This window comes from Bremia lactucae, linkage group LG8, assembly GCF_004359215.1.
Source record: "Bremia lactucae strain SF5 linkage group LG8, whole genome shotgun sequence".
In the NCBI taxonomy this organism is placed as follows: domain Eukaryota; phylum Oomycota; class Peronosporomycetes; order Peronosporales; family Peronosporaceae; genus Bremia; species Bremia lactucae.
Genome location: NC_090617.1, coordinates 3,315,986 through 3,327,812, shown reverse-complemented (window position 1 = coordinate 3,327,812; position 11,827 = coordinate 3,315,986). Strand labels below are relative to the sequence as shown.

At 43.9% G+C, this 11,827-nt stretch overlaps 3 protein-coding genes across 3 annotated transcripts; 2 read left to right on the top strand and 1 right to left on the bottom strand.

The window, feature by feature from the left end:
- Positions 1–3,302: 3,302 nt before the first annotated feature.
- Positions 3,303–3,683, top strand: CCR75_009433 (uncharacterized protein; the record flags this gene model as incomplete). The annotated part of the gene is made up of 1 exon (XM_067967472.1): positions 3,303–3,683. One exon carries the CDS (start codon positions 3,303–3,305, stop codon positions 3,681–3,683), a length of 381 nt encoding a protein of 126 aa, XP_067815562.1.
- Positions 3,684–3,708: 25 nt separating this feature from the next.
- On the top strand, positions 3,709–4,662 carry CCR75_009432 (uncharacterized protein; the record flags this gene model as incomplete). Its single annotated transcript, XM_067967471.1, has 1 exon — positions 3,709–4,662. The coding sequence occupies one exon, from the start codon at positions 3,709–3,711 to the stop codon at positions 4,660–4,662; it is 954 nt and encodes a 317-aa protein (XP_067815563.1).
- A 4,970-nt stretch (positions 4,663–9,632) lies between these two features.
- CCR75_009431 (uncharacterized protein) lies at positions 9,633–10,712 on the bottom strand (the record flags this gene model as incomplete). The annotated part of the gene is made up of 3 exons (XM_067967470.1): positions 9,633–10,248; positions 10,443–10,557; positions 10,583–10,712. 3 exons carry the CDS (start codon positions 10,710–10,712, stop codon positions 9,633–9,635), a joined length of 861 nt encoding a protein of 286 aa, XP_067815561.1.
- Positions 10,713–11,827: the final 1,115 nt, after the last annotated feature.

The following is an 11,827-nucleotide window of genomic DNA, read 5'->3' as shown; positions in this document are numbered from 1 at the left end:
TCGCTAAGAGTCGTATGTGCTGGGCATATGCGTGAACATCACGCTTGCCTTGCTTGAGTTCAGAAGCTCTGAACGAGCTCTGAACTCTGCCGTTGGCGGTTCAAACGTCTGTTTGAGCCGGACTTTAAAAGCCTTTAGCGACCCAAAGACGTATGGGTCGCGCAACTTAAGGCCCAATGCCCAAGTTTTGGCACGCACTGCCAAATTCGATTGAGCGAATGCGACTTGCATTTGCTCGTCGACGATGTGACGTGCTCTTATGGCATCGTTCAAGTCGACAAACAATCCCAAGAGGGAGTCTTCTTCGACTCCCCTATACTAGAGTTGTCAATCTTAAGGTTTCGGGACGACGCGTTTGCGTCATCCCTGATACAGGGGTGTGTACCTGTTGTGACCTCAAAATTTCCGCCTGTTGAGAGCCTTGCTGATTCAGCAAGGCTACTTTTTCCTTCATCTCGTCAAGTTCATATTGTATGAACTTGGCGACGGTTGAATGGAGGGCATCTCTGTCTAAGTTGGACAGCAATGCCAGGATTGCATCCTTTCCTACGGTCGAACTAATTCGTTCAACCACACTCCTTTCAATATCACTTAGAAAGGAGTAGCTTTCAGTGGAAACGTGATGCGTATTCCCACTATTATCTAACATGTCCATGTTAGAAGTGGGAAATGTGGTCCTTGGACGGACTACATAGTGCTGCCAGGTGTAACGGGGCACTATGACTTGTACTGTTTCAGTACAAGTCCACTTCGCACTGCTTCAGTTGCGAGTGGTGCCCTACATTATTTCACGTACACTAGTACGTGCAGAGGAAGACTTCTCTTAAGGTAACTAGCTTAAGAGGGTAAAATGAAAACTGTATTGAATATAATTAAGTCTCTCTTGTTCTATCTTTGTAAAGCTAACTTATTTACAATCTAATACTAAACATGTAAATGAATTCTTATCTCTATCTTATCTGTAACTCTCTCTTTGATTACTCCTACAGCTGATTAGTCGGCGGAATAAATAGGTATAGTGGTCTATACCTATTTATGGATAAGAATTTTGAATATTACTATATAATGCAATATCCTGCAATTATTATTCACCTTTTAGATAATATATTAATTAACACCTTTAAGTGTTAATTTCATGTAACGATACACCCCGTTACAATTAGGGGCAGTTACAAACAATGTTTGTGTGTTAGGAGCAACTTCGTTAAGAGACCTGCAAATTCTCTTGACGTCGCTGGATCAGTACCTACTGAACCCCGACCGTTTTTTACGGCCCGTATCGCCGTTGCGATTTCGCAACAGCGTCGGACCCGCGTCCTCCGGTGTTCCTAGCCGGAGATCGAATGTGGCACACACTGGGGCGTGAAGCACTTCACTCATAAGTGTAGTGGCCCGTCTTTTGACAACAATTGTGGGTTTGCAATCGTTTTAATTTGAAAAGCGAGGGTTTTCGCTCACTGCATACGAGAAATTCATGAGCTTTGGATCTTCGACTTCTTTTCGTCTCGGTGGACGATAATCACTAGAGTGGACGAAAGCCTGTTCCAGACTGAAGTCTTCCTGTTCCGCTATAGAGATAGCATAATTTAGGGTATCTAGTTCAAGACGGAACAGGTGACTCATGACGGGACACCTGCAGACCCTTGATGATTACAGTAATCTGTGCCTGTTCATCAATTAGTTTATTCACAATACAACTGAATAAGTATCGTCTGCGATGAGCATACGCGTGAGTATGACGCTTGCCCTGCTTCAAAAATATCCAGTGCACATGTCGAGCTCTGAATTCGGCACGTGCCGGCTCAAAGTTTGCCTGAGGCGGGCCATAAAGATCTCGTACTATTTAAACACGGATGAGTCGTGAAGCTTGAGCCGTAAAGCCCAAAATTTGGCTCGTCTGGCCAAGTTGAGCATACCAAACTTAACTTCGTCGTATCGCCATTGATGCGGCGAGCTTCTGTGGCATCGTCAAATTCGACGAGCTATCTTTACAAGGAGTCGTCGCGCATACGTCGGCCCGTCAGCAGCTTGTACATGCTGCTGTCTCAACAGTTCCAACTGTTAAGCCCCTTGTTTTCTGAACATTTCTGCTTGTTGAGAGTCTTGCTGGTGAAGCAATTTGACCATTCCTCGGGCCGTGTTGAGTTCACATTAAAAGAACTCGGCGATAGCCGCATGTTGATTGTACTTTTTTATGGCGAGCAACATTGCGCTAACGGCTGGTCCACCTACGGTCAAACTTATTTGATCGACCGCGCTCCATTCTAGGTCACTCAAGCAAGTGAACATCTCACGCGTAGCGTGGAAGCTCCTTCTTCTTCATCAACGTGTCCGTGTTGAGATGTACGTAATTGGTCGGTGAACGACCCAAGGAGTGCTACAAGGTGTAACGGGGCACGTTTCGCCACTATTGTCTCATTAAAGTTGACCTATACTGATAAAAAAGTGAAGGGATGGTACTTTCGAATACTCAGGATACTTATGTGCACAACGTGCAGAGGAAGACTTCGATTTTGCTTAGAATCCTTAGCGATTCAAGGTCAATACTAAAGTAGGCATTGTATAGGGTAAAACTTAGACTCTATAATACATAAGTTCCTACTTATTGCAATCTTCTTTAACTGAATCAACAAAAATTTCAGTATGTAATGCGACTTATTGCTTACCACCCATTCGCGCGTCGAGCAACGTTTGGCGGGTTAATTTAAAGACTTAAATCAACAAATTAACAGAACGGTCGCACTGCCGCTACAATATTACCGTGTACTGTAATCTTGGAAATGTTAAGTGAAACATTAAAAGATGATAATTTTATTCTCCCTAATTATTCAACTTATGGGTAATAATATTTATGGAGCCGTTGCATTAATGGAGTGCCTATATTAAATCTACTTTTGTGTCAAGTTCAGCTATGTCGAGACGTAAGAAAAATGATACAGTCGCGCGAACGTGATTTGCCTTTTCTTCACGTGACCACTTTGTTCCTATGCTCGTTTTGTTCGCTAGAGCAGAGAGACCAAAGAGCAAATTGTGAATTAATTGCACTGCACTGCTCTTTTTATCTCTTAGTCATAAAATCGTACATGGAATTTGGATGACACAGCAGTCTTGCTGACGTGATAAATCTGAGCTCTTTCTTTTTAGTCTCATTCCAAGGTTTAGGCAAGTGTAACCGACTGGTCAAAAAAATCTGACGGTCAATATTTGCCGCTTTAGCCTAACCCGAAAACTGATACCTAAATCCTGAAAAACGGAAAGTCCACAAGATAATTGGTTATTCTGCAAGTCGCCACGTTCCCGAAATGGAATCGCCGACAAAATCGGAGAAACTTGTTCATGACGATCAAGTTGCACTCGGCCGCGATGGCATGCCCGAAGATATTTGGAACGACATGATCAAGAACGAGCGCACGATATTTTTTTCATTAATGTTCCTAAATGCCTCCGTTTTGTGGGCCTACTTTTCGTGTCTAAGTGCCCAAGACTTTTACACGGTCGAATTTGCCGATTCGGGCCTTGATTTTTCCTTCCTCACGACACTTTGTACTTCGTGGCCAATGGTTATAGGTCAGGCTGTCCAAATGATCTGGAGTTTAGACAAGAAGTGGACGCACGACGTGCGCGTACACGCTGGTTATGGCGTGTTTATAATCATGGCCATCCTCATCATGCATGGTCTTTAGCGCCATTAATTTTTCCAACCAAAAAATGGGTGCTATTCTCGTCCTTTTTTGCTTTGGCTGTATCGGTTTTGGCAACACGCTGTCCGAATCGACATATTACACTATTGCCGCCTTATTTCCAGTCCCAAAATTTTCACAGGCCGTGCAAATTGGCAACGGTGTTGCAGGTATTCTCAACATTTCACTGGCAACACTTTTACGTCTTGCCGTTGGAGGCGTGCATCAGACAAGCAATGCCACGAAGCTCGCTTTTTACCTCTTCTTTGGGCTTCTTATTATTGTACTCATTGTCGCACTTATTGTCTACCGTCGACTCGTAAACCTTTCCAGTGTCAAATTTCTATTAGAGCGCAATGCGGCATCAGCCACGACCGAAAACCTTACGAATCAGCCCATTTGCAAGACACTAGGCAACTTGCGTCGTATTTTTATTGTTATAGCAATTCCGGCCGTGGCACAATTTTTAATTTTTTTTGTCTCGCTGTCGGTTTTTCCGGGTTTTGGCTGTGCCGCATCACGAAATTTAGCCCCTCCCTATTCGGACGTTACCCATATTGTTACTCAAAATTGGTATTGTGCACCTGGGATTGTCGGATCGTACAATTATGGGGACTTTTTTGGACGCATTTTGACCAGCGCGGCCGTATACAAATTGCTCAGTTGCGAATGGTGTCTATTTCTTTCGATCGCAAGGCTGATATTTATCCCACTGTTGCTCTTGGGCGTCGCCGGCACGTCACTCTACGCTTTCGGGCATGACGACATGACTGCCATTGTCTACAATATTATTCTTAACCTATTCATTGGCCTAACGAACGGTTTTTTGTCGACCGTTACCATGGGCGCTGGTCCACGTCTTCTTCGCCCGGAAGATCGAGAATCCGGTGGGGCCGTCATGGTTCTCTGCCTCTTTATCGGAATTGCTAGTGGTTCAACTCTCGGCTTCTTTTTTAGTGACCACGGCTGGCTTGGACTCTGATATTGAAATAAAATATCGATATACTTAACGGTTCGTGACAGTTTCATTAAACACTCGAAAAGGTAAAAAATTACGTAAGATAATTCTGACTGCAGTACTTTATGTCAATTTTGCTCAACGTAATTGCAAGTCACCTAGCCCGTTCCTTTTCCATTTGCAAGGCGAGACAAAAACGACAGACCAGAATGAGAAACAATATTGTCATAGCCTTATAATTGTTGAAGGTGGAACATCAGGCGACGGTTCGTTGTCGTGCTGATGTGGCGGTTACTGTCGTGAATGACACAAGAAGAAGAGCAAGTGAAGCTGTTACATTTTAGTACGTTACATGTAGGAGGGTTTTATAAGAACGAATTTACTTTTCCATTTTCCCTACACGAAGACATTCTTACGCAGTGTGTTGTCATATCCCAACAGGTTATGAGCCCAAACGTGGGTGTGGCAAATGACGTCCTCAATATGGACAACTACTTTGTATGGGAATTTAATGCTCGGATAAAACTAGCCAAGAAAGGGCTACTGAACAACATCGACGCGACGAAGGCACCGAGTGCCACAAGGGCCGACGCGTCGATATGGAAAGTCAATGATATGAAGGCCTTCGCGATTGTGTGTACGTCAATCGCCCCAAGTCTACAGTCCATGGTTCGCAATGCAGGCACGGCTGCAGAAGCTTGGGAGATATTAAAGAGCTTTTTTCTTCGAAGAAATATTCACAACCGTGTGCAGATGCGTCGGCAATTACATGATTTCAAGATGCAGAAGGGAGAGAGTGTACTGGACCACTTTCTAAAGTTTGATGAGCTGTGCATGTCCATGCAAGCCATCGGAGACGAAGTTTCGTTTGACGAGCAGCTCGTTATACTGCTTGGAAGCTTATCTGATGAGTATGATCAGATCATCAGAATCATTGAGAACATGAAGGAAATTGATATTTTTCAAGCCAAAGAAATGCTTCGTCGTGAATACGAAGGCATTTCTCGCAAGGAGAAAAGTGAACTTGCATTGAAGGCTACAAGAAGCTTCAAGGGCAAAGTTTTTCGGTCGAAGGAAACAAGAAACAAGTTTACCGGGACGTGTTTCGTATGTGGAAAACAGGGTCATAAGAAACAAGACTGTTGGAAGAATCAAGCCAACAAGAAAAATAACGAGCAAGCGTTTACTGTTAGTGAACATGGTTCGGAAGGTTGGCTACTCGACAGTGGTGCGAGTAGTCACATGTGCCCGTACCAAGATGAATTTTTGGAGATTCGATCGTTGAATCGGTCAATCGGCATCTCGATCGCAAATGGGCAGACAGTTATGGCTGCTGGAATTGGTACGATTCGAATTATTCTGAAAAACAATGTGCCAATTCGCATTGAAGACGTGCTGTACGTTCCAGAGCTGGATCGCAGACTGCTTTCAATTTCTGTACTATTGGAAAAAGGATTGGATGTGACTTTTACGAACAGAACATGTGTGATAAAGAATGATCAAGATGTGGTGGCGAAAGTAAACAAATTGGGGAAATTGTTTGTAATGGAATGTGCAACTTTAGGGTCGGCATTCACTAGCGAAGTGCTTGGATGTGGAATTAAAGATGTGAGTCCTAGTGTGTGGCATGCACGACTAGGACATCTTCCAATGAAGACGTTGAAGAATCTACACAATTGTGTAGAAGGAATAAAAGTGCAAGTTTTGAGTGATGATATCGATGATCAAGATGAAATTTGCGAGGGATGTGTGACTGGAAAGTCGTCAGTAAGACCATTTCCAAAGTCAAGTCACGGCAAAGTGAAGACAAAATCACTGCTCCAAATTGTTCACAGTGATGTAATGGGTCCAATGGAGACAAAGTCTCAAGGTGGAGCACGATATGTAGTTACATTTCTGGATGATTTTTCGCGCTACGTGGTGACATACTTCATCGCTAATAAGTCTGAAGTGCTGGAAAAGTTCATCGAATACAAGTCAATGATGGAAAACCAACTGAATTCCAAGATCAAATGCATTCGCACCGACAATGGTGGCGAATACATCAACAAGAAATTCGCAGAAGTTTGTCGCAAGGCTGGCATAGTACACCAAGCGACAGTGCCATATTCCCCCCAGCAAAATGGAATGGCTGAACGAATGAATAGGACACTGACGGAGCGTGCAAGGTCAATGCTAAATCACATGCAAGTGGAAAAGAAGTGGTGGGCTGAAGCTATAAATACAGCTGTATATGTGACCAACCGGGTCACGTGCGCTTCATCCCCGACGAAGACTCCAATTGAGATGTGTTTTGGCTTGAAGCCAGACATATCACACATGCGTGTTTTTGGTGCTCAAGGTTACGCACACATTGACAAAGCAAAACGTGCTAAATTGGATAAGAAGGCATTTCGGTGCATGTTTCTTGGTTATTCACAAGAAGTGAAGGGTTATCGTGTCTGGAATTATAATTCAGAAAAACTTGAAGTCACAAGGTCAGTGACATTTCAAGAACAGCCACGGACGAAGTATGTACAAGTTGTTGATGACGCACCAGTATCAACTCGTCAGCACGCAAAAAGAAATGGCGAAGGAGACGATGATATCAGGGTTCAATCACCAGTTTCTTCGAATTACGATGAAATTGAACCTATGGAGGTTGATCAGACTAACGGTGATCAAATAGTCTCGCCTCCTCAAGAATTAATGTCGTTGGGTACACGTCTAGAGAATGGACATGGAGATGATATTGCTTTTGATATCGATGACGTGTACATGGAGCCAGCTGATTTAATTGAGGATGATATTCAGGTCATTGTGCCCAGGGAGGGATGGACTAATCTCGATGACAGTCTAGAGACACATTCATCTCGTGTTAGTGGACACAATAACTCTCTCGCAATATCTCCTCCAAGTACAGACTCACAAGCTTTGGTTCCGGTCGGGATGTCAGATGCTATTGTTTCGTCACGAGGAGATGAACCTGTAGAACGTGTCTCAAAACGATATCGCATTGAATATGATCAAGCTAATGCGGCATTTGAAACCCCATCAACGTACCAAGATGCTGTGAAGTCTCCACAAAGTATGATGTGGAAAGAAGCGATAGAAGCCGAACTGAAGGCACTAGATAGCAAAAAGACGTGGAGTCCCGTGGACAATTCGTTAAACAAGAAGGTAATTGGAACTAAGTGGGTGTTCGCTATCAAGCGAAATGAAAATGGTGATATTGAGCGATATAAGGCTCGGCTTGTGGCATTAGGTTATCGTCAGACCTATGGAATTGATTACTACGACACGTATTCTCCGGTCGCGAACATGAATTCAATTCGTGTGTTTTTCGCGGTATGTTGCCATTATGGGATGGCTATATTCCAATATGATGTCGATACAGCATTTATCAATGGTGTTCTCGAAGAAGAGGTGTTTATTAATACACCCGAGGGCGTTAAAATGAAATCGAGTCAAGTGCTGAAGCTAAATCGAAGCCTGTATGGACTGAAACAAGCTGCTGCAACATGGTTTAAGACTATTTCAGGCGTTTTCAAGAGCATGGGGTTTGTGGCGTGCGTTTCGGATCCGTGTGTATTTGTTCGTCGATTTGACAATTTTTCATGGAATTACGTGACGTTATATGTCGATGACATGCTCATTGGTGGCCTTTCGTACGACTCAATTAAGCAAGTTGCTGATGAATTGTCTACTAAATTTCAGCTCAAGAGACTGGGTAAAGTGCGATTTGTTCTGGGCATCGAAGTTGACTACAAGATGGAGGAGAAACGACTCAAGATCAGTCAAAGCGCGTGTATAGCAAGAATGGTTGAAAAATTCAATCAAGATAATGCTAGGCCGGTGTATAATCCGGGTGTGGAAGGCCAGAACATGATAAAGTGTGAAGTGATGGACCCAAAAATGAAAAATCGTCCGTATCGTTCATTGGTGGGTTCACTTCTCTACGTGGCAACTGGCACAAGACCCGATATTGCATTCGCGGTGTGTCAATTGAGTCGACACTTAGAAAAACCAAGTGAAGAACATTGGAATGCGGCTATTCGAGTGCTGCGTTATTTAAAGTCAACCGCTATGGATGGAATATGCTATCGGAGCAAGTCACGCGAACTGCAGTTGAGTGCGTTTAGTGACGCTGATTGGGGTAGTAACAAGGACAATCGACGCTCAACATCAGGTGTGATGGTGATGGTCAACGGATCCCCCGTGATTTATAAGTCAAAAATGCAAAACAGTGTGTCGCTAAGCACTGCTGAAGCCGAATATGTGGCTTTATCATTGTGTATACAAGAAGTATTGTGGACTAAATCGCTATTGCTGGAGATGAAGGTCAATATTAATGGTCCAGTAATGGTGTACGAGGACAATCAAAGTGCGATTGCTATCGCGAAAAATGAAGGATATCAAAGTCGTGCGAAGCACATTGATATACGCTATCATTTTATCCGTGATCAAGTCAAAAACAAGGTAATTCAGCTGGAGTATATTGAATCCAAGTTACAGCTCGCTGATTTCCTGACCAAGACAATTTCGACAAAGAAGTTTCGATTTCTCGTGGCCAAGACCAATATTGGAAACTTCTCGTCGAGGAGGAGTGTTGAAGGTGGAACATCAGGCGACGGTTCGTTGTCGTGCTGATGTGGCGGTTACTGTCGTGAATGACACAAGAAGAAGAGCAAGTGAAGCTGTTACATTTTAGTACGTTACATGTATGAGGGTTTTATAAGAACGAATTTACTTTTCCATTTTCCCTACACGAAGACATTCTTACGCAGTGTGTTGTCATATCCCAACACTCCTTACGGCTCAAAGTAAGACCAATAATTGTCAGTGGTCTAGTTGCCATCATTTCTCCTATCAATTCCACAATTGCTACCAAAGAAAGTGTCTAAACCCACACAGCCAATGCATCTGCAGCCTTGCTAAAGTGACGCAACTTATCGCAAAGATATACTTGAATCTCAGCTCGCAAGGCATCACAGGGCTACGCCATCGTCAGCGGTTCACGGGTATCGCACCATCTCGCCACCCTGTTGCAAAGCCGCCAATAATAGAGCAAGGATGGCACGAGCGACAACATTACCTGATGGCAAACGCACTGGATCCGTCATCAATGTTCTGAGCAAAGGATCCAGAAACCGGTCTTGCACGTCCCCTAAATACGCTTCCAGAGCTCGTTGCACTTGAATCATTTCGTCCGCTTGCTGTATCACGGCAACAAACTCTTGCACCCAGGTATCATATAAATGCAAATATCCATCATCAGTTGCGTCAGATGCACAATCATCTTTTTGTGGCCGAAATTTGCGCAAAAACCGTCTACTAAACAGTGGCCCATCAAATCTTTCGTGTTTAGCCATCGCCGCCAATAAATCGTTTTTGTCCTCGTTCCAACCAATAGTATCGTCAAAACTTGGCAAATTCATTATTTCACTCTTTTGACTTCCAAACCTCTCAAAACCTATCCTCTCTCGTGCTTGTTTCCAGAATGGATCAATCTCGTTCCAATCCAAGACTCCTACAAACCTCTCAGATTTGATTCGAGTAATCAACGCATTGAATCCGTACCGAACATTCGTAGCCACGTCCCCCACTCGTCTTGTCATCCACTCGCCACTACTTTAAATAAGATTCCAAATCAAAACAATGGCAAACATCATCTTTTTAGATTGGCAACAACTACCATAGCAAACGACCATTCTCAATCAAAGGAGCAAAAACCACTTGCATCTCCTCAAGTAAAACTGACGACAAAACAATGTCCAGTTTTTCGTAATAAATTTTTTCGCCAAAGATGCGACAAGAAATGTCACTGTACGAGCGACTTGTTCGATACCAAAAGGTTTAAACAATACTCGACAAAGCAAAGGCATGATGGGTCCATGCGTCCCTCGTTATCGATGTAAACCAAGACGTTACTTCCAATATCTCGACAAAAATTAAATTATCAAACGCAATTCCATCACAGCGTAGCCACCCAAGGCATCGCGTCGAAACGAAAGCTCGCTTTCACGGTCATTGCCATAATTATCGACTTGCCGCAACGTATTCGTCATGGCACTTGCTTTGTCAATTACCGTCATGACATCACTCCAGAAGCCACTGACGAGTCCAATCAATTGCTGCTCTCGTTTCAAGTTTCACGTGCTGCTGTAACGGGGCACTACGACTTGTACTGCTTCAGTACAAGTCGAGCACGAATGCCTCAAACTGCTCAAACTGAGTTACATGTTGCTCAGGAATACTACCCAGGAGCCTGGCCAGGGCTTGTTCACCAAGTCCCTGCGCCATAAGCCCTGCCACCTCCCGATGATGTTCGGAGAGGTGGGGAAAATGAGCACAATCAATATTGAGGCTCATCCTCACGTACACACGCAGAGATGCGGGTCGTGAGAAGGATTTCAAGTGCTACCAAGTGTAGGCGGGCACGTCGTAATGCGGCCACGCTCTACTTAGAAACACACCCAAGCACAGCGAGGAAGCGGTTTAACCTGCTTCTCTTGCGTGCAGTGAGGTAGTTGTGGTGGGCGCGTTAGCGACCACACCCAACACACTAAGTACTCTGATTAAGTGTCGTCACGGGAGCGGTAATCCGGCTCCCCGTGCGCACTTATCAAGTTGGAAGTAGTTTTCAAACTGATTTATATGTAATAGAATTAAATACAAATACCTATTTTTACCAATTAAAATGATATCTCTATAGATATCATTTAATATGTATTGCGAGCGTATCTTTATAGATATCTCGCGTAACCGATGACGCTGGGCGTCATCCCTCCTAATGTGAATGCACCCATGTGCATCACATCCACAAGGGTTGGTCACAAATGTGCACCACACCCGAGTGTTGGGTCTAATTACTATTATTTAGTAATTGACCATCCCCTTTAGTACACCAAGTGTACTTAACGGAGACTGTGTAACATAGGGGCAACTTTAGCCCGTTAGACGGAAGAAGCGCTAAGAGCAGGAATTCGGCCGGAATAATCTCTGTTGCAGCACGCTTGTCGCCAGAAGTCAATTCAGCAAACTCTTTCGATGGACTAGTCACCCCCTCACAATTTCAATTTGACAACAACACTTCCTTGTTCTTTTTTTCAGCTGGAAATCTCTCACAGAATCTGTCTTCTCACCGTTGTTGTTGCCACACATGTCTTGCAGCTTCGCCGAACCGTCGATTGACTTGAAGTACGCAATC